Source organism: Meles meles, chromosome 3 (assembly GCF_922984935.1).
Source record: "Meles meles chromosome 3, mMelMel3.1 paternal haplotype, whole genome shotgun sequence".
Classification (NCBI taxonomy): Eukaryota; Metazoa; Chordata; class Mammalia; order Carnivora; family Mustelidae; genus Meles; species Meles meles.
The window spans coordinates 48,013,550-48,039,787 of record NC_060068.1 but is presented as its reverse complement, the minus strand read 5'-3'; the positions used below and the strand labels follow the sequence as shown (position 1 = coordinate 48,039,787).

General features: G+C 49.6%; 1 protein-coding gene across 16 annotated transcripts in view; it reads left to right on the top strand.

The window, feature by feature from the left end:
- FAM193B (family with sequence similarity 193 member B) overlaps window positions 1–25,923 on the top strand; it is a 31,897-nt gene extending 5,974 nt beyond the window's left edge. For 2 of the 16 annotated variants that reach the window (XM_045999211.1, XM_045999213.1), the window contains 10 exons: window positions 422–482; window positions 7,939–8,181; window positions 8,999–9,227; window positions 10,443–10,830; window positions 14,125–14,326; window positions 15,250–15,489; window positions 21,540–22,560; window positions 22,717–22,792; window positions 23,597–23,694; window positions 25,537–25,923. In XM_045999211.1, coding sequence (XP_045855167.1) covers window positions 8,068–8,181; window positions 8,999–9,227; window positions 10,443–10,830; window positions 14,125–14,326; window positions 15,250–15,489; window positions 21,540–22,560; window positions 22,717–22,792; window positions 23,597–23,693 — 2,367 coding nt within the window. In that variant the 5' untranslated portion in view covers window positions 422–482; window positions 7,939–8,067 and the 3' untranslated portion in view covers window position 23,694; window positions 25,537–25,923. Of the gene's footprint in view, window positions 1–421; window positions 483–7,938; window positions 8,182–8,998; window positions 9,228–10,442; window positions 10,831–14,124; window positions 14,327–15,249; window positions 15,490–21,539; window positions 22,561–22,716; window positions 22,793–23,596; window positions 23,695–24,363; window positions 24,607–25,145; window positions 25,384–25,536 lie in introns of those variants that run through there. The other 14 variants (XM_045999206.1, XM_045999212.1, XM_045999214.1 and 11 more) reach the window with 12 other exon arrangements.
- Window positions 25,924–26,238: the final 315 nt, after the last annotated feature.

The following is a 26,238-nucleotide window of genomic DNA, read 5'->3' as shown; positions in this document are numbered from 1 at the left end:
TGAGGAGAGGAGGTCTTACATCTCAGGAAAGGCCCTGTGTTTGCACCCTTTGGTTCTGTCCCCATGGTTCCCCCCTCATCCTTCAACCTGTAGGTAGATGAACATGCTACAGTCCTAGACCATCTCCCTTTAGACCCTCCTCAAAGCTCTCAGCTCTCCAGCTCCCTTTGTGGTTCCCCCTCCATTCTGAAATGAATAGACCTCTTCATCTACTCTGAAAAGTGATAAAGGGAAACTGAGGCAAAAAGAAGGGCCCTAAAATACCGAAGGGTCTTACTAGGAAGTTGTAGCCAGAAATTGTGGATGGGAGGGTACAAAGGGGCCTTGAAGGTCACCTGTCTAGTCCTCTGTCCTGTGCTTCAAGTAATAACTTTGGATTGGGCAAGTCTCACTTAGTAAGTTTCCCTGTCATTTCTTCCAGGACAGAAGAGGAAAGAAACTAACGGGTATTGAGCACCTACTGTGTGCCAGGCCCAGGCCAGGTACTTTACATAATTTATTTCCTTCTGTCCTCACAACTTTGTGAAGTATGGTTTTATTCTCATTTCATAAATGAGGAAATTGAGGCTCAAAGAAATTGAGTAATAATCCAAGATCATACTGAAATGGCAGAACTGGGATTTGAACTCACAACAGTCTGTCTCCAAAGTTCATACTCTTCCACCCATAAGAAATCTGTACTGAGGTGACAGAGTAGGTAATACGGTTTGCCTGAAATTCTAGGTTAATAATAGTAGTTTACACCTTCCGGTGGCTGATTGCACCCAGGAAGCAGGTTCAACAGGTGAGCCAGCCTAAGGGGTTGGGGGGGAGGCCACTGGGGTCAGAGAGACTCGCTGCCCTATCCTTGATTGAGCTTGTACAACCAGAGAGGATTCTCCACAAAACAGCTGGTGTAAAACAGCTGTTCTTTCAGGAAGGAACTGAGCCAACAGCCTGAGTGGGAGTTTGGGTGAAAGCTCCAGGGCATTGTGGTACAGTTATATGACCTCCTTAAGAATTAACTTTAGCACTGATACCCTTTCATCAGTGACCCAGAGTGACAGCTAGGCTGTTAGCATAGCATACCCAGGAAAGGACTAGTTCAGCTGTGTCTTTAGAGTCTATCCTTTGTGTAGAGCAACTGCAGTGGAGCCAGGTGGGCTCTAAGCATTTATTCATTTATTCAGTCAATGTCTGCTGTGTGTCCAGTCCACGCCAAGCCTAGGTTCTTGGGCACACTTAAATGACCAGGATGTATTCCCTGCCCCCAAAGAGTTCTCATTCCTCCAGGGGTTTGAGGCAGACAGAATATGTCTGTGGCACAGTATAATAGATGCTATAGTAAAAGAATTATTTCTCCTTAGCGGTCCAGCAAAAACTGCATTAACCTTTGGCCAAGATCTTAGGGCATAAGTACAAATTTGCTTAGGAGTAGAACTGAGATACTGAGGCTTGCAGGGCAAGGTATATTGGAGGAGCAGTATGAATGGAACCTGAGATTGTCGGGTGTTGCACATGAAAGTGAAACATGCAGAGGTCAGCTGGGGCCAAGACATGAAACGCAGGGGCCAGAAGGTGTCATGGTAGTGAGCGTAACCAGAAAGGAGCCAGGAGATTAAAGAGAGACCAGGGTAGGAAAGAGGAGCTAAAGGAAGGAGATCCTCAAACTGGATAAGTATGTGAGAAGGCACATAATAAGCTTACATAAACTAGAGAAACCTAGTGTCCTGGTTGGATGGTTGTTTTAATTTGTATGTTACTTTGTTACATTAGTTTTAATTGGGTGTCATTGTAATTTGTTTTCCTGCCTGATTCTCCAAAACGAAGCATCTGGGAATTTGGGAGTATTGACAGCCCCATGCAAGAACCTGCCTGGTTTAAGCATGTGTTCTTAGGCAAGGATTCTGTATCATTTAATGTTTCCCCCCACCTAGCACAATATGAGAATGGGCTCTGAGCGTGTTCATGGAATGAAGGAAGGAATGGGTGAATGGAAAAGTAAGTGGCAATGACTGGGCTGATGAGCTTTGCTAGGTTAGGGATTAGTCATTTTTCTCTGCTTCTGGAAGGAAATTTGGCTGCTTCTGTTGTCCTCTGTCTGCCTTGGTGACAGGGAGGCTCTTGGAGTTGGGTGCCTTGAGAATAGAGTGCTCTAATGGGATCATTTCAGAATAGAACTTGGAAGCCATTGCAGGGCCACTGGTTAGATACAGCATACGTCTTGGGGGAATCCTCTACAAATGTACATAAACTCTTGGGGTTAAAAGGAATCCATGAGAGGAATGAGAGCAGGTTTAGTGCTGGATATTAGATCCACCTTCAGAGCAGACCTTGATAGCTGCCTGTTCTGGTGACCTGGATTATTCCCCAGCAGTTCCCAAATTGTGGACAGAAAGGTGAAATGGAAAATTTATTCATGCCCCAAAGAGCTATCCAGATGTGCCAGAAACGCTATCATTGTTCATAGTGACTGTTGCTAAATGTGCACCCGCCAGATGACAGGCACCTTTAGAGGCTTTACATTAGCAGTTCTCAAAGTGTTTGGCCCGTGCTCGCTTCGGCAGCACATATACTAAAATATCAAAGTGTTTGGCCCTTTTACACTCCTAAAAATTACTGAGGACCCAAAAGGGCTTTCTTTTGTTGGTTTTATCTATTGATATTTACCAAATTAAGTATTAAAACTGAGAAAGCTTAAAAATATTTTAATTAATTTTTTAAGAATAACAATATTAAGCCTATTATGTTAACATGAATTTTTTTAATGAAAAATACATTTTTCAAAAAAAATAGAAGAATGGTCTCATTTCCATTTTTGCAAATTTGTCTGGCTTAATAAAAAGAAGCTGATGCTCATATATGTTTCTGCATCCCATCTGTTGCAGTACATTGTTTTGAAGTATATTTTAAAAATCTAGCCCCAAATAGATAATGTAGTTGGAAATGGAAGGAGTATTTTAATAGTCTTTTCAGGTGATTGCTGATCTTTGCAATATGGAATCTGAGACCATATCAATGAAGTCTTTATACTCATTTACACTGAAATCTGTTGGTTTATCTAGCACTTTGAATGGATTTTTTTTTACCAGTGCGTTATTCTAAAACATCATGCTTTGCTCATTTGGAAAATAGGCTCACTGAGTTATGCGGCTCTACCAAATGTTTTTCCATTTCATTTTACAGTGTCAAAAGACTACATTTGTTAATATCACCATCATTTTTACCAGAAAAGTCTTTAAGTATTGGGAAGCTGTTAAGTTCATGATGATGGATACAAAATTCTAATATCCAAATTCCCAAAATTCTGATTTTTGCCTGAAAGCTTGAATTTTGTCATTGGCCACAAATAAAAAGTTTGTTTTCCTTGAAGTGACACGCTCATTTTGTTCATTTTTTTGAGAAAATGACTGGCAGTTTCCAATTCTGAATAACCCACTTGTCAGTCATTCTTTCAAGTAAAAATGATGTTTCGTGAGAAAAATTGGCTTCCTTTTCCTTTGATTTTAACTACTCTTTTCCAGGAAAATCTAGGCTATCACAGCATAATGTTTCTCGGACCAAGACAGAAAAGTTTGGGGCCTGGTCAAGAGAGGGAGCAGAGATAATGATTGTAATGACTGCACACGCCACCCCCGTGGGCTGGGAGTGGCCACAGTCTAGGGTTCACCTGGCTCCTTGACTGCCCTGGGGATGTGCATGCTAAAACATGGATCCCTTGTATGAGTAACCCCATACTCTAAGAGAATTGGTTTTGCCTGGAGTGAAGCAGAATTTAATGTTGGAGATTTTTTGAGCAGATCCCAAATCTAGAAAACCCCTAGAATCTTTCCTTGCTCTTCCCCCCATTTTTTACCTAGAACTAGATGTTTATCTGGAGAGGCTCTGAAATTTAAACTGCAATGAGAAGGAATAATTGCTGCCCAGGGCTATTGGGTTTAAGGATCAGTTCCTAGGCTTGGTGATGAAGAAAAATGGTTGGGTGTTTCATTCATTTGATAACTATTTATTGTTCATGTTCTTGTGTGGGAATACTGTGCCTGATGTAAAAAATGCAGCTTGAGAACAGCCAGTTGAAAGCCTGAGTTGACTTTGAGGCATAAGGGATCATGATTGCCAGGAATTTGAAAAATGGCAGGAGATTGCATTGAAAGGGAATTCTGAACCAAGAGCTTTTCTCTGCCAAAGGAAGAATTTGCAGAAACACTGGTAGTGCGGGCTGCATATAACGTCTCCAGTCTCAGGATTCTCACCATTCTGTGGCAGAAGAAAAGAAAATGTCAGAGAAAAAAGTCCCCAGGCCCCACCAGGCAGTGTATTCAGGGGCAGGCACCAAGGCTTAGGGTTAAAACAGCTTTGGGGGTAGCCCCAAGAATTGCCTGGCCCAGAAGAAAAAACTCAGGTATATCAAACTCAGGACCATGAGTAACTAGATTCCATTATAGCTTTTTATTAAGAACAGAATGGCCAGAGGGCCAAGGTAATAGATTGACTGTCTGTTGCATGGAATCCTTGGGCTAACCTTTGCGTCTCTAATGTCACTTAATTCTCTGGGCAACCTTATGCAGTGTGAGGTGGTATCATCCCTGCTTCAGTTAGGACCTAACTGTCAGTTCCGGTGTTTTTTCCTTTAACTGGAAAGACAGCTTGTCCTGTAAATTTACTTCCATTGATGGCTAACCTCATTTATTATGCGGACCAGTTTGGCTCTAGGAAGAGCCACATTATTTCCATGAATGAGGCCATCTTATTGTAATCCCCAAGGAATGTGATATTCCACGCTTGAGATTGGAACCATTCAGGTGAAGGTCCAGGGTAGGGAGATGGCCTTTCTCTGTGAGAAGCAAAAATTTCAAAATTTCAAGCAGTGTCTTGCTAAGCTGTATTGCCATAGCGATACTTAACAAATCTGATTTAGCCATTATGTGCCTAGCTGAGCCCAGGCCCCGTGCTGCAGTGAGAGATCCAGACAAGAATCAGACCTTATGCTTGCCCTCTAGGAGCGCAACCTAATAGAAGGGACAGGAAATGCAGGTAAAGAAATGAAGTAGAAGGCACAGATTCTGTCGGCAAGGCATAATGTGCTATGCAGATATGGGGAGGGGAGAGGAGTTACAAAAAGGGACTCTCTAGGAAGGCTTCGATGGGGTTAAAGCCCTGCCTAGCTCCTTACTGGTAAAGTTGGGAAGGAAGGAAGGGAGTTTGAAGCACAGGATCCCCTTCAGCATTTGGGGAACTTAAAGAGTGACTATGGGGTAGAGGACAGAGATTAAGTTGTCTAAGTCACCTTAAATTCATTCCACATGAAAGATGCTCACATTCTTATAAAATACTGTGACTGTATTTTCTATATTTTTCAAGCCTGGTCCTGAATTTAAATGTTTCCCATCACTCCCATCATATTCTTAGTTAGTATCCTATGTTGAGGCAGTGTATTAATGGGCCTGGCACTGGACTAGGTGCTTTGTCCATTCAATGTTCACAGCCAGCCCTACAAGTTAGAACTTAATCCCATTTTACAGATGAAGAGACAGAGACTAGAATTTACCCAACATCCTACAGCTGGTAAGTGGTGGAGGCCCAAGACAAGTGCCAAAGCCAGTTTTAATTCCCCTGCGTCCAGTGCCTCCCACAAGTACTTTGGCACTAGGTCCAGTCGCACTGATGACACATTTAACTTGTAAGAATTCTGTATATGCTTTTAAAAGAGGAAAAAAAAAAAACCACTTATTGAACATTGCCATATGTGTTTTACAGTTGTCATCTTGTTTGTGCCCAGACTATATATACTGTACATCATAGGCTATACAAAGAATTTCGGAATAATTTTACTCAGACAAGATTTTCCTCCTATGTAGTCACTTTAGAACCTAATACCCAAATGAAATGAAACTCTGTTGTAGTAAAACTACACATCCTGGTGTTTTCCTTAAGACTATGATCACCATTAGCACAGGGAAAGGGACTTGGGTGTTGGCCTCACCTCCTCCCTCTGGAGTTGCTATGGCATCTTACAGCTATGAAAACTTCCTGGGAACACTTCTCAAAAACGCCCCCTTTCCCTTGACTTCTCCAAGTACCGTCCTTCTCCATCAATCTCCCACCCTTCCATGAGATACCACCAGTGGGTTAGAAGCTATATCCTTTTATAGCTGCAGTTCAACAGCTGTCTTGTCCACTGAAATGTTCCCTTGACAGAAACCTTTTAGGCAGTGTCTCACATAGGTTCCACGTTTAAGATTTCTCTCTCTCTGTTACTCTTTTCCAACATCCTTGTTCTTCCCCAGATGTTTCATTATGCTCCTGGTACTACTATTTGGTTCATTTCTTTTCCTAGAAACCAGAGGCCAAGGTCAGTGTAATTGTAATATTACAGATTTAAGGATATCCTGATGCCAATTTATTGTGAGAAGGTGATTTTATTTGAGAAAGATGATGGCATTTATTTTCTTGGTAGGATGAGGATAATTCCCTTATTCCTTTGCTTAGGCCTCTGCAAACATCTGTTACCTAGTGGTGGGTAAGTTTGGAAGGTATATCAGTTAATATGACTATTGCATATAACAAACCACCCCAAAACTCAATGGCTTAAAACAGCACCATTTATTATTTCTCATGAGTCTCTGGGTTGACTGGGTGTTTCTGTCCATCAGGGCCAGCTTGGCTGATCTCAGCTGGGCTCACTCATGCACCTGATCCGCTGGCCAATCAGCAAGGAAGACTCAGATTTCTCCACACATCTCTCACATCACTCCAGCAGCTAGCCCGGTCATGTTCTCATGGCAGGCAGGGGTGCAAGAGTGAGCAAGCCCAGCCATGCAAAGAACCAAATAGAAATGCATACATACTTTTCAAGCTTATGCTGGGAGCAAATTTGCTAACATCGCATTGGCCAAAGAAAGTGATGTGACCAGCCCCAGTGTCAGAGAAAGAGGGTTCTACAAAGTTGCAGACTAGCCCTGGAAGCAGTGGTGTTGGTGGTATAGCGGGGAGCATAGGGGCTTTCCGAAGTTGCAGAATATAGGAAAGCCACTAATTGGGGTCATTAAATGTAATCAGTCTCCCAATCAGTACCCCTCAATATGACATAAAAACCTATAGACTTATATTTCTATGCCATTTGTCCTAGAAGGAAAGAAAGTCCAAATAATAATTACTGTGTATTGAGGCTATGCTTTGAGCATGCACGGGGCTAGGCACTTTCCCTTTCTCACATCAACTCTGCAAGATAGGTAGGAAGTTGGAGTTCAGAAAGTTAAATAACTTGCTCAAGATCACCCAGCTAATGTGTGCTCAGTCAGGCATTAGAATGCAGGTCAGTCTGACCCCCAAAGCCCAGGTTCTTTTCACCATGCCTCACTGCCTCTCAGAAGCACCAGGGTCTGCTCTACCCTCTCTCGGACTCAGTTTTATGTTGAATTAATGCTTTCTGATTAGCTCTGCAAACTCCTCCTCCAAAATGCTGCTGTGCTCCTAATGGAATTGTGCAGCTTTCAGGAAAGCCACACGTTCTCTCAAACTCAACATTAACTGAAAGGATCTTCCCAACCCCCAGGTGGGGATTAGTCTGTGGACTGCAAAGACAGCCCAAGATTTGTGGCCTCTCCCAGACATGCCAGAGAAGGAAGGGGACTGTCCTTTAACCTTCAAGATTTGGAGATAACAGGGCATTTGAGCATGAGCTTTGAAGTTAACTGGAGTTCAACTCCTAATTCAGCCACTCACTAGCTCTGTATCCTTGGGCAAGTTAATTAACTACTCAAAATGTGTTCTTTCATCTTTAAAGAAAAGAAAAAGGAATAACACCTAGTTTGCAGAGCTATTACAAGGACTAAAATTATGTATAGAAAGTGCCTAACCCAGTGCCTGAAACGTAATTGAAGTTATTAGTATGGTTAATATTATTTCTAAGTAGCGCCTTTCCCCTCCTGGGAAACCCTGTTTCTGTCTGTTGGACAGGTTCCCCCCACCTCCACCCAGTCTGTGCAGACTTGCTGCCTGCTATGTCATCGGGAACGCAAAGGCTGGGAAGAAGGCCCTTCCCAAAACGGACTGGTGTTGCAGGGTGAGAAGCTGCCCCCTGACTTCATGCCAAAGCTTGTCAAGAATCTCCTAGGCGAGATGCCTCTGTGGGTCTGCCAGAGTTGCCGAAAGAGCATGGAGGAAGATGAAAGGCAGACAGGTCGAGAGCATGCAGTGGCGGTAGGTAACGGTTGAGAAGGGGGTCCCTGAATGCAGGAGGGCACCCTGCCCAGAGAGATCAGGCTGTTGAGCTATTCCTTCTCTGCCCTCTCAGGTGGCTCTCTTCCAGCAGCCCCTGCATCCAGGCCCTGAGGGGCTGCTGGGCCGTTTCCAGACAGCAGTAGCAGCTTGGGTTCACAATTGGGGCAAGAACGGAGAGGCTGCAGGCAGCTCCCTTGGCCCTGAGGGGAGCTTTGGTGTGAGGGCCTGCTTGTAGGTACTGTCAATGCAGATTCTGCCCCTTCTGTGTCACCGTGCTGCCTTCAGCCCTGTGACAGCTTGAAAGCCAACCAGTATGACAAGGATGGCAAAGGTTGGTTTGAGGGTCCACCGTGTGCCTCAGTTAGAAAGCCTCTGAGATGCCCACGAGCCATCTAAGTGGCATCTCCTGAATCACAGCAGTCAGAATTTCCTTGTTTCTTCTTCCCCTGCAGTCCCTCTCTTACCCCCCAGGATAGTGTCAGCTTACGACTTTGGATTTAAAGACCCTTCCTCTCCTTGGCAGCTCTTAGGACTCCCTAAAGGCCCACAGTTGACAGGCGGTCTGTGTCTCTACCGTAGTCTCTCTCAGCACTATCCACACACTTCACTTTACTGGGAGCATCACTGCTCCTCCCCCGGCAAAGGCCTTGCCCTTGCATCTGGTGTTGTGGGTATTGTACTTTGGCCATGGCACAGGGCTTGGAGGAGGAGGTGCTCCTGAGTAAGTTAAGGCAGCAGAGGGTCGGCTCTGATATTTGCTGTTTTACCATGAGCCTTTTTCTTCCCCCTTCTCCAGATCTCCTTGTCACACACATCCTGCAAATCACAGTCTTGTGGGGGTGACTCTCATTCCTCTTCGTCCTCCTCTTCATCGTCCTCGTCCTCCTCCTCCTGCCATGGGAACTCAGGGGACTGGGATCCCAGCTCCTTCCTGTCAGCACATAAGCTCTCGGGCCTCTGGAACTCTCCGCACTCCAGTGGGGCCGTGCCGGGTAGCTCACTCGGGAGTCCTTCTACCATCCCTGGTGAGTCTCTGAGCTCGGGAGAGAGCCAGGCCACATAAATGTAGAGAGCTATGTTTTTCTAACCACTTTGTTAGACAAACCAGGTCAGTTATTAAAATAAGTAAAAGAGGATCTGTTCTGATGGAAGCAGGGGGTACCTAGCCCTTGGCTGTCTCCATGACACTCCTTTCCCCAGAACTCTGAAGTTGAAAAATATTGTTATTGGCTCTGATAGCTTTCCCTTCAGATTCAGGAGAGGACATGGAACACTGGCTGAACAGAAAGTGGAGTCTGGGAGTGTCCTTAGGGAGTTTGCATGTCAGCCACCTAACACCTGTCCCCTGCAGCAGCACAGAGGACCCGGGTGCTTTGTCTTCCTAGGCTTCCTTTTCTCACCTAAGGGACACGTATAAAAGCACGAGAAGTTGCTGGTGCAGACTGCCAGAATTATTAGCCAAGGTCATATCTACATAAGCCTTCTTTACACTCTGAGTTAACCTTTACATACCCAAAGAAAAAGTCTTGGGTTATTGAAGTACTATGTAAATATTCATTAGTGTCTATTTCTAAATTGAGGGATTGAGATGACTATAACACTCCATGTTAACTATATTGGAATTAAAATGCAAAAGAAGAATAACAAAATTGAGGACCTGAGTTCTCCAAAGGGGTGCTACTCCCAGAATTGTGGGAGTTGAGTAGAATTCCATTTATTTTGATCCATAAGCCAAAGAAGACTCAGCAAAGCCTTTTCATACTTCTCTGATATTGGGCCCCCCCAGAGTCTGGCATACTCTGGCTGCCTCAGTCCTCATGGCCCAGAGGCAGAGCTTTGGCCTGTGGCTCCACTGGCTTCTGTAGACCCTTTTCTGGGCCTGAGGAATGCTTACAAGCACGCAAGTCCTAGAGAGACCCCAGGAGACAGGACACATATCCCCTACTTGTTTCATAGCAGAGGTGTTGTGGCCTTCCATGGGGCGGGCATTCCTGGGTCCTTCTTTCAGATCTGGGCACCTCAAGCCTGTCAGCCAAGTTGCTCCCTGCAGGGAAGCCTCTCTAGCCCAAGGTACTGCTAGACTTTCCAAAAGTTCACATGGTCCACTGTGCTGAGAGGCTGTCTCCAGACAGGTACCCTCTGGTCACAGTAAGCAGGATGTTGTGACAGTGAGCCCTTGGGCTTTCCTTTCCAGGGTCTTGGCTCTCTCTCTGACCTCCTTCTTCCCCATCCATCCACAGGTGAGGTTTTCTCTATCTCGGAGCACCACCGGCACTCAGACCTCACTGCTCCACCTAACAGCCCCACCGGCCACCACCCCCAGCCAGCATCACTGATCCCATCTCACCCCGGATCCTTCGGCTCACCACCCCACCCACACCTGCTGCCTGCTACCCCGGCAGCGCCTTTCCCTGCCCAGGCTTCAGAATGCCCTGTTGCCGCTGCTGCCGCCCCCCACACCCCAGGGGCATGTCAGACCCCCCACCTGCCCTCCACCAGCATGCCGCTCCTGAAGATGCCTCCACCATTCTCGGGGTGCAGCCACCCCTGTAGCGGGCACTGCAGCGGGCACTGCAGCGGGCCTCTCCTCCCACCTCCCAGCTCTCAGCAGCTCCCTAGCACTCACAGGTAAGTGAGTGGCACGAAGGGCATACTCGCCGCCAATTTCAGCCTTGAGTTGAGAAACTTTACAAAGCTACCTTTGGGGTAGAAATTAAGGGTAGATTCTAGGGACATTGGGGTGGCTTAGTCAGCTGAGCATCCAACTCTTGGTTTCTGCTTGGGTCATGATGTCGGGGTCTGGGATGGAGCCCCACATTGGGCTCCGTGCTCATCACAGAATCTGCTTGAGATTCTCTCTCTCCTTCTCCCCTCTACCACCACCCCACCCCCGCCTCCACCGTGCTCTCTCTAGGATAGAGAAGTAAATCTTAGAAAATAAATAAAGAGTAGACTCTATGTCTTTTATATAGTTTTTACAATCAGAAGTAGGTGTTTATTTTTTTTTTTTAAACTCGGAGGGGTGCCTGGGTGGCTCAGTCATTAAGCATCTACCTTCAGCTTGGGTCATGATCCCAAGGTCCTGGGATCAAGCCCTGCATCAGGCTTCCTGCTCAGCGGGGAAACCTGCTTCTCCCCATTCCACTCCCCCTGCTTGTGTTCCCTCTCTTGCTGTGTCTCTCTGTGTCAAATAATAAATAAAATCTTTTAAAGAATAAAAACTTGGAAAAATTCAGAGATGTCTAATGAAGAAAAAATTGCTTCACAACCTACTAGTAAACTTTTTTTTTTAAGGTTTATTTATTTATTTCGAGAGAGAGAGCACATGTGCATGAGCAGGGTGAGGGGCAGAGGGAGAGAAAGAAATCCATAGGCAAACTCCCCGGTGAGCTCAGAGCCCAACAAAGGGCTCAATTTCATAACCCTGAGCTCATGACCTGAGCTGAAATCAAGAGCCATGTGCCAAGCGCCACCCATGTGCCGCTAATGATCAACTTCTTTTTTTTCTTTTTTTAAGAGTTTATTTATTTGACAGAGAGAGATCACAAGTAGGCAGAGAGGCAGGCAGAGAGTGAGAGGGAAGCAGGCTCCCCACTGAGCAGAGAGCCTGATGCGGGTCTCGATCCCAGGACCCTGAGATCATGACCCAAGCCGAAGGCAGAAGCCCCAACCCACTGGGCCACCCAGGTGCCCCAGTTTCTAATAATGCAGTATATTTTCCTTCTGATGTCTCTGTATATAAATTAGGTCCATGTTTATACATTGTCGTGTACTTATTTTTTAACATTATAGATCATTTCCCCAGTTAAGATTCTTCAAAAAAACTTTCAATTGACCACAAAATGTCTTACTGTATACCTCTAGCATAATTTATCATTCCCCTATTTCTGGACATTGGGGCATTTCTGGTTTTTGTTTTTAAGATTTCATTTATTCATTTGACAGAGAGCGTGAGCACAAGGACACTGAGTGGCAGGCAGAGGGAGAAGGAGGCTCCCCACTGAGCAGGGTACCCCGACATGACACAGGGCTCAATCCCAGGCCCCTGGGGATCATGACCTGAGTCAAAGGCAGGCGCTTAACCGCTGAGCCACCCAAGCACCCCCCAGGCATTTCTAGTTTTTAGCCACTAAAAACAAGGCTATAATAAACATCCTTGCACCCAAATCTGTATTTGAATTTGGAAGTACGGGCTTAAGGATTCCATGAAGTAACTCTGAGTACTGAGGAAGATTATAGTAATGTAGATGTGGAAGATAAAATTCTTTGGAGAAGATAAGTGTATTTTTTATATCATAAATCAGATCTGTGTTTATACGCAATTATTTTCTTACTCTAAAATCCCACCACCCAGTACCACCAGTGCTGGCAGTTTTCCTGCAGGTCTTTCCCACACGGTGGTGTGTCCATAAAGTATGCAGCTTTTTGTTGTCCTGTTTACTCAGCTTTCCTTGTTTGGTTCCTCTGTGGTCTTCTTGGCCTCAGCTGAAGGCTGGAGAATATTCTCCATAGTATACTTCACTGTTTTCCAGTTGCTGATGATTTAAGTCACCAGTATTTTAACATTGTAAATAATCTCTCTAAAGATGGCTTTGCTTAAAGCTTTTTCCTCTTTTGGGTTTTTTTTCTCCTTGGAATAGTTCCCTCAGAAAGAAGTTCTCAGTTTAAAGGATGTCAAAATGTCTTTTTTGAGGATTCTTAATACACATTGAAAAATTGCTTTCCAAAGGGCTCTCCAAATTGATGTAACCACCAATCCTGGGGTGCTAGTTTCTTCATGTTTTCAGCAGCACTGGGTGCTTTGATTTTGCTAATGTGGGTGAGAAATGGTTAGTTTGGATTCAGCTTCTCTGAGTACCACTGATAATGGTTTCTGCCCCTCATTTTCTACTTCTTGCTCAATAGACTGCCCTGAGAGCCAAGCCTCCTCACTGCTCCTCATCCTGCCATTTCTCCTAGCTCCCACCACTTGTCCCCAGCCCCAGGGCACTCCAGCTTCTAATGTCCAGCCGAGGGCTTTTGCTCTTCCGGCTCCAGTTAATGGGACTTTGTGGGCCCAAGTCTTTTCTTACCCTGAAAAAATGGGCTGTATTACATGATGCCCCCAGTGCATCCTAAAGTCCAGAGGCAAAGCAGTACAATGAGAGAGCATGAGCTTTGCAAGGCACAGGCTGAGTCCTATCCGCTCTTTGAGCAAAACTGTTAAGCACTCGGACTCTTAAGTTACTTCCACTGCAGGATTGGGGTAGCAACATCTATTTTGGAGGATTTGGGAGACGCTTAGAAATAATAATGCTAGTTAGAGTACCAGACCCAAACAGTAAAATCACTCTTAGAGTCTGGGCCACATGGGACATTTCCTTTCCTAACTTTAAGGCCCCACACAAAGGCAGCTCTACCCACTGGGGCAGTCTTGATCGAAGAACCTTAGAGGATGAAATCGACCTTGTCAGCCTCCTTCGGATGCTCCAGGATAGCCTTCAGCCCACTAATCTGTTTGGATACCTACTTACTGAGCACGTGCTGTGTACACTGTTGTTAGGCTGCACACTGGGACCCAAATATAGAAGTGGCATAGTTCCTGCCCTTAGGGAATGCAGTCTGCTCTGAGAGACAGCTAGGCAAACAGACCATCAGAGTAAGTGTGATGTACAGTAGCATAGAGAAGTATACCCGCCCACTGTGTGACCCTCCAAGAGGGCCACACAATGGATGCGGGCACAGGGCCTGAGAGACAGTGAGGGTGTTGGCTCTGTTACTGTGAGAGACACTGATAATGACCTGACTGCCTTGGCCTTTATGGGATGAGGCAGATGAAGGGTATTCGGAACAGCAGTGGTGGGGATGCTTCCCTAGGCTTCTGCTGCGGCCTGCTCCTTCCCTGCCCTCCCTTACCTGTGGGCTGTCTTTCTCCCCCATCAGCAGGGACCCTGGGTGCAAGGGACACAAGTTTACACACAGTGGTCTGGCCTGCCAGCTGCCCCAGCCCTGCGAAGCAGATGAGGGTCTGGGTGAGGAAGAGGACAGCAGCTCAGAGCGTAGCTCCTGCACCTCATCCTCCACTCACCAGAGAGATGGAAAGTTCTGTGACTGCTGCTACTGTGAGTTCTTCGGCCACAATGCGGTGAGTGAGCCTGCCCAGGCCAGAGAGGGCTGGGGGCCAGTCAAGGTGAGCCAAAGGAGCTGCTCTCCCCAGAGAGCCCCCCACCCCCCACCCCCCCACTCACGGGGATAATAACCACACTGGGACCCTCTGAGTCCTCGCAGCCTGTGTCCGCTCACTTGATCCTTACATTTGTGAGGTAGGGATTTTTAAACACCTTGCTACCTTTGCTTTTTTCATGGTTTCTCTTAAGATTGACTTTTTTTCCTTAGGCAAAAGGAAAGGAAGTGGCAGAGAGAAAGCTATGATTCTGATGAGCATGCATACGTGTGTAATCACAGAGAAGCGAACGCTTGTGCGTGATGAAGGCAGAATGGAAGCAAAGGCTCTCTGTCCCCCAAGCGTGAGAGCCAGCGAGGGACAGGCCGTGAGCCCAGATGGCACCAGGCAGGAGGCTCAGGGCAGAGTACATGCTGTTTCTGGACAGAGGGTGAAAGCAGCCCAGAAGTCTCCTAAAGTGAAGAGGAAAGGGCCGCCGGGTAGGGTAGAGCAGTTGAGGACGGAAGAAATGAAAGTAATTACATTGTTAGTCACCCTTAAGCTAAAAATAATTATTCTCATTTTAGAGATGACAAAATCGAGGCACACAAAGACTCAGTGACCTGCCCAAGGTCATACAGCTTCCAAGTGACAAAGCCCGGGCTCAAACCTGCTTTCCTGGCTCCCAAGTCAGTGTGCTCACAATGCTGTTACGTACCTCCCACTCCCTCCGCCCACCGCTGCCTCAGCTCTGGGCCTGGCGGAGGCTGAAGCCACTTGGCCTTTGCGGCTGTAGTAGAAAGAACAGTTGTCTCGCTTCTCGCCACATGTTCGGTGCCAGCGGGTGGGAGTGCTCCGGGCTTCCCAGGCCCAGGGTGTAACGTCAGCACCTCCCCCTCCCCCAGCCACCCGCTGCCCCGACGAGTCGGAATTATACAGAGATCCGAGAGAAGCTCCGCTCGAGGCTGACCAGGCGGAAAGAGGAGCTGCCCGTGAAGGGGGGCGCCCTGGGCGGGATCCCTGGGGAGCCCGCCGTGGACCACCGAGATGTGGATGAGCTGCTGGAATTCATCAACAGCACGGAGCCCAAAGCCCCCAACAGCGCCAGGGCCGCCAAGCGGGCCCGGCACAAGCTGAAAAAGAAGGTGGGTGTGGGGGGGGCCGCCTAGTTCTACTGCCTCTCCTCCCTGAGGAATCCCTCGCCCCAACCCCCCAAGACTTTGGGGGCATTAGTGATGCTGGCTGCCAGAAGCCTCGGCACAGCTCACTGCTCTGGGAAGGTCTGAATGCGTTTGGGAGGCATCAGGGTCAGGGAGCCTGGGGCCAGTGATTGGAGGAAAGATGAGTCCTGGCCTCAGAAGCTGCTTGCTGGATTCCTCAAAGCACAGGACTTGCTTCAGTCAGTCAGTCATTTATTCATTCAGCAATCACTTCTGCAAATACTGGGAGCCAAAGCATGACACAGTTAAGTTCCCAGCCTGGAGAAGCTCAGTCCAGTGGAGAGACTGACACAAAACTGGATGAGCACGTTATCATGTGGCAAGCCCTGGGATGAGGGAAGCCCCCATCCTGCTTGGGCACGCTGGAAATGGCTTACCAAGAGGCTGGCTTGAGAGCTGAGTTTCAGGGAGTGAGTTCTCTTTCATCAGGAGAGTCATTTCTGGCAGCAGGCATACAACATTCACAGCAGTTGGGGGTAGTCCAAGCTCAAATAGAGGAGAGGCAGGAGAGTTAGTAGAGGTGAGAAAGGGCCTCATAGGTCCCGCTGAAGAGTTCTGACTTGGTCCTGTCGCTGAGGGGGAGTCACTGCAGGGCTTTTATCAAAGGATGCGCTTGGTCAGATCTGTTTGCCACCATGACCATGTGGCAATGTGGAAGGTGGCCTAGAGGCATGACACTCCCAGAAGGGACACTGAGGCCCAGGGAAAGCTGATTGATGGTGGGTCTGGAGCAAGGGAAGCAGACATGACTGGCTTTGGTGATCTGATTATGGAACAGAGATGAAGTCAGAGATGTCTTCCAGGTGTATGCCTGGGTGACTGGCAGGATGGTGTGCCCTTCACTGAGCAAGGACAGGATTGGTATAAGACAGGGCATTCAGTTGGGGCACATTGACGCAGGGGTTCTCAGGAGACCTCCAAGTGGAGATGGAGGTGTGGGGCTGGGAGTTGTCAGCTTGGAGATGTAATTGAAGCCATGGGAGTGACCCAGCCCATGGGCTGAGGAGAGAATCCAGTAAGCTATTCCGGGCAGCCCTGCTCCCAGGCGAGCCCCGGGGCTTGGCAGCTCATCCCCTGCCACCTCGTTATCTCTTCATCTGCCTGCCCCAGCTGCGTCTGCACAGCGCCACACTTGGGAGCCCAGCAGCTGAAGAGTTGGGTGTGACAACCAGCTAGCTCCAGGTCCTGGGTGGTCAAACAGCCCTAGTGCTCTGGAAAGCAGCAGCAATTCTACATCTTTTTCCAGCCCAAAGGACAAACCAGGATCCTTTCCCTGCAGCCTGAAGTAGTGAGCCAAGGGGTCCCATCACTGCCTTCAGAAAATGGTCAGCACTTACTTTCTCCCATCCAGTGTTGCCTGACCAGAAGTGTCCGGTGGGCAATAGTAGTCTCTCCGCCTTCCCTGGCTTCTTGAGGCAGTAGTTCCCAGTTAGTTCCCAGCAAGCGGGCACACTTTGAAGTTCTCGGGTCTTGTGTGCTTTCCATAAATCTGTGTGCCCACACATCCCTACCCGTTTGCTGGTAAGGCCGGTGACACTCTTCTCTCCCCTCTTTTTCCTCCTGGCAACTTGCTTCCAAGCTCAGACCTCCTCAGGTAACTTCTTCCACAGTAGTGTACCTCACACGTGTTCTCTCACCTGCTGTTTATCACACTCCATGCACTCATTCGGAAACCTGATGCACAGCCTCTGTCTGTCTGGTCCAGTCTAGAGGCCAGAGTGCAACGTGGTACCAGGCAGTTGCAAGGTCATGCGATAGGCAGTCATGGTCATTATCCATTATGCATCAGCCTCCTGTCCAGTGTTCTCCTCTACCTCTCAGACTTAACCCAGTCTGGCTGTCCACCAAAAACACAGCTTCTCCTGGGAGCCGTCCAGTGGAGACTGCTCATTCTCTCCCACCTCAGGAGACCAAAAAAGCTGGTATCTTTCTGCTCCCTTACACCATTTCCAGACCATGACTATCTCTCATGTACTAACCCCTACTCTTTTGAAACTGACCCTGGCTCTGCCATCTGCAGTCTCCTGGCCACTCCTCTTCATCCACTGAAGGCTGTCACCTGCCCTTTCTCTTCTTCCCAAGCCATAGAGATCCCCTGACCATCATTCATTCGATGTCTTACCAATACTCTCATTTCCTTGCCCTGTTGCTCTTCTATTACACCCACTCGGAAAAATCGCAGCCCTGGGTTTGACCCCTCCCTGCCTCTTCCCCTTCCACACCTCTAGGAAAGTGCTGGATCATATCTGTCTGTGGCACCCAGGCCGTGTGGTCCCCTGCTTGCCTGCGTCCTCACAATGCCTAGCAGGCCTCTGGTCTACTTGGTCTTCATCACTTCTATTCACAGACCCTTTGTCAGACCTCCAGATTCTTCTCTAGCCTCCAGGCTTTACCCACCCCGCTTTTCTTTTTTGGTTAGATGAGCTCATTTCCTGGTTCAACAAGGAAAAAAGCCAGTGACCAGGCACTCCCTCAAACATCTTACCACTCCACTGGCAGACTTTCCTTCTTATCATGAGAGAAGAGTTACCCCTTCTGCTTAAGGCCATGCAGTCCTTTCCCACCACCTCAATCTAAGCTCAGCTTCCTGCCCTGGCTCCAGCCTCTCCCATCAGCATTTTACTTTGCCCACTACTCTCTTTTGTACCTTGAGCATACAGCCTCTCTCTGGCCATCATTTTATCTTTCCTCCCATCCCAACCAAATTTCTTGAAAACTGCTGTCTGCATTCACTGTCTTTCCTATCAGCTCATTCCAAACTGTTTTCCTCCTTCCCTGCCATAGAACCACCAGTGACATCTTTGTTGCTAAATCATACCCTCTTAACCCCATCTTCTCTGTCCACTAGGTAGTATCTCACATTTTGTATTGGTTTTCCTTTTCAAACATGTTCTCTTTGTCTCACCTGTCCTTGGCCAGTTGGCGGAAGGGAAGAACAGTGGGAATGCGTGTCCTCCAAATTTCTTACCTTCTCTGACCTCTCTTTTGTCTCCTTCATGGACTCCTCTTCCTTTCTTCTGACCCTCCCCTAAAGGCCTTCTCCCTGGCAAAGAAAGCCGTCTAGATAGTGTTTTTCCTGGTTCACTGTGTCTACGTATTTCTTCCCTGCACTTGACATTGACAACTGCTGCTACGAGGCACCTCCTCACAGATGTACTGGTACTCAGACTGAGCAAAACTCAGCTTGTTCTCTCTCTCCAAGGAGGCCTGCTCTTCCTTCTCCACTGTTGTCTAGTTGATGGCGCCACCAGCCTCCAAGTTGCCCAAACCAGAACCCGGGGTGCCATCCTGCGAGGAATGCGTCGTGGTAATCGAGAGCAGCGGGCCTTGGAATTGGACCTCAGTTTGAAACCTGGCTCTGCCACACTTGCTGGATGACCTTGGGCATATCACTTCACCTCTAAGCCTCAGTTTCTTCATCCACAACATGAGAATAATAGTAGAGCCTAACTCAGATGGTTGCGGGGATGAAACAGTGATGCACAGAAAGGCTCAACGGAGAGCATGGGTGATCAGGGAGGCGGCGGCGGCGCCAGTGGTCGTCAGTATTTGTGGCTGTTTTTTGTGGCTCATCCCATCTCCCCACCTGTCCTTGAGTCCTGGCCACACGACCTCCCAATAGGTCAAACCACCCACTTCTCCCCATCCTACCGCTGCTACTAAAAAAGCCTTCAGTGGCCAAACATTGCCCTCAGCGTCAAAGGCAGACTTGAATCTGACCTGCAGGGCTCTTCAGCCCCTGCTTAGCTTGCCAGGTTCATCTCTCAGTCTCTCCTCCCTGGCCTTCCCACCTACCACTCCCGACTACTCCTGAAAGAAACCTGGGCACCCGTTCTCCCTGTGAATGTTGGCATTCTCTAAAGATCATATATGCCCATTCCCCAGTCATTTGATGTTCCTGCTGCCTAAAAAGTGCGTCTTCACTCTAGGATGATCCCAGTCACTCTCCAGGGCCCAGTGAGCTCCTGTCTCCTCTGGGAAGCTCCTCTGATGGCCCAGTCTCAGTTCCCAGAGCATCTTGTCGTTTCTTCTCTGTAGCACTTAATTGCTGTCACTCCGAATTAAACAGCCTATTTACACGCCCATTTCCCCCAGCAAACTCAAGTCTGCAAACAGACTCCTCATGCACAGCTGAATCCCCCAGAGCCCAGCCCAGGCCTCATCATCACTGGTCAAGAAGTGATCGTCAAACAGGACTAAAAGACCTAGGAACTGCGGATCACACCTGGGTGTGCTGTCCCAACTCTGCCACTTTCTAGCCGTGTAACCTTGGGCCAGTTCCTTATTCGTGCCAAAGTCAGGTGTCCTCATCTGCAAATTGAGGATAATGGCACAACAAGGGCAGTTGTAAGGATTAAATGAGACAATGTGATGAAAGGATCCGGCTCATGGCACATTAACAGAAAGCATGTGTTCTGTGCTCTCCTCTCACTACCAAATCACACTTGGTTCCATGTCATTCCCTCTAATTGTTTTCAGACTTCTTTGTTTAGCAGCAGAACTCTTTTTTGCAATTTTGAAGTCCTCTATGGAACCTCCATTCCTAAGAGAAAAAGCTGTGCTGGTACAGGGGAGGAGCAATGTGAGGGGCCTTCCAGTCCTTCATCCATCCCTGTGGCCTCAGAGCTCTGCTCATGGCCTTAAACTCCATGGCACAAGGCCAGAAACACTGCTGCAGGCCCAGCTGCTTCCCCACTTGAGCACCACAGTGCCAAGTCACAGCCTCATCAGCACTCGGGGAAGGGGACACATGCCCTCTCAGGTGTCCTCCGGGCAACACTGAGCTATAGGTAGGCAGTTTTTCTCCCAAATACACCAAGGGGAATGGTAAGGTTCAGAGAGAATAAGTGATTTGTCCAAGGTCCCACAATGGTGGTATTGGTCTGTTGCAGAGCCCTACCGGGGCACAGGGTCACCCTCTTTTAAGTTGACTCCGAGATGGTGGCACACTCTCTTTTCTCTCCCCAGTTTCCTTTTCCTGTTCCTCCCCCTCCATTCCCAAATCAGCTAGAAATATGTGAAATGGTGGAAATCCTCCAACCCCTGGCCCAACACCACCACCTCCTTCCCATAGGCTTTTGACATCTGTCTCTCATCTCCCTCTAAAGGCCTCCTTGGTCTGCTGGTGTGTGGAGGTTGGGTAGAGGAATGGAGTGACTCAGAGTCCACAGACTTCACTGTCATTCTCCAGAACCGAGTCTGTTCACACTGACTGAGAGAGTCCAGCCTCCCAGTTCTCACCTGGGCAGAGGGGCTGCTTTTACTTGTGGGGCCCCATGTAGCTGTCCATTGTAGGCCATCAGGCACACTTTAGGACTGGCTGTGATTACTTGAGGCAGCTGAGTGGTAAGTGGTTTTTATACAGAATTTCTCCCTCTTCCATAGCACCCATACACACATTCCTGCTACCCAGAGTGTCTGACCTACCATGGTGGTCTCACCACCCCATCTTACTTCTTGAAAGGTCTCCCATAATGCCAGCTTTTTTTGCCCCTAATACCAGCAGAACTGGAGAGAATGACTGTAGCAGCCATCTCCCTCTCTTGCATCCCCACTTTGATCTTCACCCCAGAATTTTTTTCCACTTTTTGCAGATGAGTCCACTGAGACTCGGGAAATGAATGAACTGCTTAAGGTCAGACCTGGCAGGCAAGGTGCAATTAGCTGCATTCCTATCCCTTTGAGTCCTAGTGGTTTTAGGCCCTAGGACTGACACTGGGACTCTGATGAATAAGCTATGAAAACCTAGCCTCTAGGTCTGTCTCCATCCCCAGAACATGCACCAGTCTAATGAGACTGGTCTAATGAAATGCATTTCATCCTCAGTCCTGCAGAGTGGGGGAGCAGGCCCGGGTGGCCAAGGCCCTGCATCTAGCCAGTTAGCTGCAAAGCTGGACCCCAGGCTGATGTGTCAGGTGTCACACTGTGCCTAGCAGCTGCCAGGCCCTAGCTGAAACTGCTTCTTATATTGGCAGGAAAAGGAAAAGGCCCACTTGGCAGCAGAAGCTCTAAAGCAGGTGAATCGTAGTGTTTCTGGAAGCCAGGAGCCAAGGCCTGCCAGGGAGAGGCTCTTGGAGTGGCCTGACCGGGAACTGGATCGGGTCAACAGCTTCCTGAGCAGCCGTCTACAGGAGATCAAGAACACTGTCAAGGACTCTATCCGTGCCAGCTTCAGTGTGTGTGAGCTCAATATGGACAGCAATGGATTCTCTAAGGAGGGGGCTGCTGAGCCAGAGCCCCAGAGCCTATCCCCCTCAAACCTCAATGGCTCCTCAGAGCAACGGCCTGATATTAACCTTGACCTATCCCCTTTGACTTTGGGGTCCTCTCAGAACCACACGTTACGAGTTCCAGGTGAGCCGGCCCCACCATGGACAGAAATGAGAGGCTCTCACCCACCATGGACAGAGGTGAGGGGGCCCCCTCCCGGTATCATCCCTGAGAATGGGCTAGTGAGGAGACTGAACGCCGTGCCCAACCTTTCCCGGGTGATCTGGGTCAAGACACCCAAGCCAGGCAACCCTAGCCCTGAGGAGCCAAGCCCAAAGGAGGTTCCCAGTTACAAGCAGGAGCTGCCCGAGCCTGTGGCCTCAAGTGGGAAGCCTCGGAAGGGCAAGAGACAGGGCAGTCAGGCCAAGAAGAATGAGGCAAGCCCAGCCCCCCGGTCCCTAGCCAGCCTAGAGGCTCCCAGTGCCAAGGGCCAGACCCCTGGCTCCAAGCAGCCAGGCAAGGCCCCGGAGCCTCCCAAAGTGGGCAGCTGTGCCGAGACTGGAGAGGGGAGCCGGGGAAGCCAGCCGGGACCAGGTTGGGCTGGCAGCCCCAAAGCCGACGAGAAGGGCAGCTCCTGGCAAAACTGGCCAGGTGAGGCCAAAGCACGGCCTCTGGAGCAGGAGTCTGTGCAGCCCCCAGGCCCAGCAAGGCCACAGAGCTTGCCACAGGGCAAGGGCCGCAGCCGCCGGAGCCGCAACAAGCAGGAGAAGACGGCCGCCTCCTTGGGTGAGTGCACCAGGAACTGAGTGGTTGACCCCTCCCCCCCACCCAGCCAGGCCACAGGGTGGAGGGTAGTCCTCTCGTGTGGGCAGAGCTGCCCTGAGAGCATGACCCCAGAGGCCTGGCCGTGGGCACTGAGCCCTCCTGGCTGTGTCTTCCTAGACGATGTGTTCCTGCCCAAGGACATGGATGGGGTGGAGATGGATGAGACTGACCGGGAGGTGGAGTACTTCAAGAGGTAGGTGTGGGGATGCCTTCTCGCCCACCCTCACCCTGACACCCTCAGAGAGAGAGAGCTTTGCCAGGCTCGCTCCCACCAGTCTATCTGCTGGAGCCCAGGTGGCCACACGGCAGGAAAAGGCATCTGGGAAGGTGTAAGGGACAGAGAGGAGGAGGCATTTCAGGCCCCAAGAACCAGGACTTTCTCCAGTTTTATTCACTTTGTATATTCATTTGCATTTTCTCTCCTCTGCCTGGGCTGAGTTCTGGGCTGGAGGCAAATCAGATGCAGTCTAGATGGAGAGAGAGAGCCTAAACACACAGTCCACCTGTAAGTGCTGTTGGAAGAGTAAGGACGTGGGGGTGTAGACCAAGCTGAGATCTAGGGGTGGGCAGTGCTCCCAGAAGAGACGGGAACCAGGCTGAGACCGGAGAAGTAAGAATGAGTGGGCCAGGTCAAGCAGGGCCTGTGTGACAGCAGAGTTAGTAGGTACAGAGGTTTGAGGCTGAAAGCAACACCCAGTACTGAGGGGAGCAGGAGGCAGTCCAGTGTAGCCAGAGCAACATACAGCGTGAGGGGCTACCCTGTATCCCGAGGCAGTGTCACTGTCTTCATACACTCTTCGTGGGCTCGCGGCACCCTGTCCAGAAGGTCAGCAAAGCTCTCGTAACCTGCTAGGCCGCAATACCCTGGAGCCAGAGGGGTTGTACAGAGCTGACTTGGTTCCTTTAGTGACCAAGACACATGGGACTAGAAATGGGGTCCAGCAAGGAGAGGGGGATCCTCTGATTGTGCTTTCCTGGTGTCTATTAAACCTAACAGGTTCTGTTTGGATTCTGCAAAGCAAACTCGTCAGAAGGTTGCTGTGAACTGGACCAACTTCAGCCTCAAGAAAACCACTCCCAGCACAGCTCAGTGAGGTATGGAGGACCCCCAAGTGTTGCATATACTTCTCTCTGCAAGTTCTGTCACCTTGTGCCCCACCACACCATTTCATGCTCAGGAGTACACAGAGTTGGGCTAGTGGCTTGCCAGCCCTGGCCCCTGCAGTGACACAGTGACACCTATGTGCTCTGAAGACACAGGCCCCATCTCTTTTCCTGTGGCGCCTCACGCCTAGGCCTCTGTCCTTTCATAGCCCCCTCCTGGGCCAGACCCTCCTTAGAGCCCTCCTGCCTGTGTTCCCGAAAGGCCGTTCCTGCACTACCATCCCTGGGCTGTCTCCACCAGGCCTCCACTTCCTCACCATCTGCCTCTCAAGTGCCAAGGCAGCCTTAATCCCCAGATGACTGCCCCCACTCCTGACATTATTAGCCTCAGGGTTAAATCTCACTTGGCCGGCCTGGTAGGCTGCCATTTAGGGTGCTTTCCAGCTAAAGCCATGCAGGAAGAGGCCAGCCCAAGAGGACCAGGGAGAGGGCAAATGAGATAGACCAAGGCTTCAGTGAGGTCATTTAGGCAGGGAGGAGTTGCCAAGTGCTCTCCCAACCAGGGTAAGCCCCATGAAGAAATTAATAGCTACGCTGCCTCCTGAAGAAGAGACCTGGCCCCAGCTGGGCTCGGGGCTCCTCTCCCAACCACCCACACAGGTCTTTTGCTGTGAAGTGCTGACATATCAGATGACGCTGTGGACTGAGAACAGAAGACCAAGAAGCCACGGGACTGAGCACCATAGTGCAGGAGAGAAGAGTGACTGGCCCGCAGGCCTTGGTGCCCAGTTTGCGGCCTAATGGCTGTGCAGTGCCCTATCTTAACCCTGTGCTCTGTCCCTGGGATCAGGCCTTTTCTGCCTGGTCACACAACTGCCTTTAAAGCAGAGGAAACTGGAGCAGGTGAGCTGAACTCAGGGGACCCCAGGAGGATGTCCTCACCTGTCCTCCTCCTCCTCTTGTCAGTGCCAGGGCAGCAGACTTCCTGGACGCTCAGCCGAGTCTCTTGTCCTCCTCTGGGTCAGGATTCCTCACCCTTGAGGCTGGGCTCCCTATGGCATCTCGGGCTGCCTGGAGACAGGACTGTCTTTAGACTCACCCCAGCCCCTCTCTCTGAAGGAGCTAGACTCCCTGGTCTTTTGCCAAACTGAAATGTCCACACCCTCAGGAGCTTCTGCTAGGGCGCACTCCTTTCCCTTTTGTCCACTTCCACAGGACCCAGGAGTTATGGGGCCCCCAGACACTTTCACTTGTTGCCTATTCTCAGAGAAAAAGGGGCACACCTCCACAGCCCAGTGCCCCTGTCAGCCAAGAAACCTCATTCAGCCATCTTCTCTCAGGGACTCCCTCTTTGGTTGATCTCTTCCCCAAGACAGGGGATGTTCCCTCCCTGCCCCACCCCACCGTAAGGGCTCTCCATTGACCTTTTCCACCCTCCTCAGAGCGGGATCGGGAGACCGGAGAGTGTGAAAAAGCAGTGCCGGCACGGATTCGGGACCTAGCCTGGGCTGTGTCCCCGGAGCATGAGGCAGGAGTCAGAGTGCATATGCTGCCTCTCCCCAGCCTGTCAGCAGGAGAGCAAAGGCCAGAGTCGGGGCTCTTACCCCACCCTGGATGGGATAGACGTGCTACTGGGGAGCTGTCCCCTGGCAGGGTCTCAACCTGCATCCTCTGCTGAAGGTAATCAGGGAAGTCGATTCAATATTTTCAGCCCAGGGAGCGAAAAATAGCAGGCAGCTCTTCCTACACAGGGGACCCATGGAAACCCAGAGCCAGCACAGGGAGACTAGGGCACAGGCTCACTCACAGTACGGTCATGCTCTGTTTTCTCAGCCCCGTACCGGGTCGAGCTGCTTCAGGGTGTCCTGAGACCCCCAACTGCCAGCTGAAGGTCTACAGTTTCTTACTCCACATCCTTACCCACCTGCCCAAGATCCTCCCTGCTCCTCACCGTCCTGGACCAACCAAAAGTTGAATGGATGCTGTGCCACGCTGGGGCCCCTCAAGACCTCCGCAGAGCCGCTTCCTGGTGCTACGCAGCCCCCTCACTCAGAGCCTGGGGGCTGGACTGGCCTGTGGGCCGGGGGCTGATGGTACTGCTGGCCCGACACTGCTCTCTTTGTGTTTGGTTTTGTTTTTGTTCTTGTTTTTCAATTATTTACTTTTGATACTGTGAAGATCTTTCCTGTCGAAAGATAAAGCAACATTTGGACACAGTCAGTGTGTTGTGGTTTGCTGGTCTGGGGCAGGGGTGAGGTGAGGAATGTACTCAAAAGCATGGGATCTGCCTTGGTCATTAGCCTCACTGAGCACATACTATGTGGCAGCAGTTTGGCTGTTTCCACTTAATTCTCACAACATGAGGAAATTAAAGCCAAGACAGGAAAGTGACTTTAGTGCATTCAGTCTGGCTGAGAAGTTAGAGCCGACGTCTTTATAACAGCAGCATCCATGCACTTTCTCCAGGTGGGAGGACCCTGGTGTGTGACCTGGAACAGCCCCTTCCCCATGCCCTGTTTCCCACTCTGCGAGATG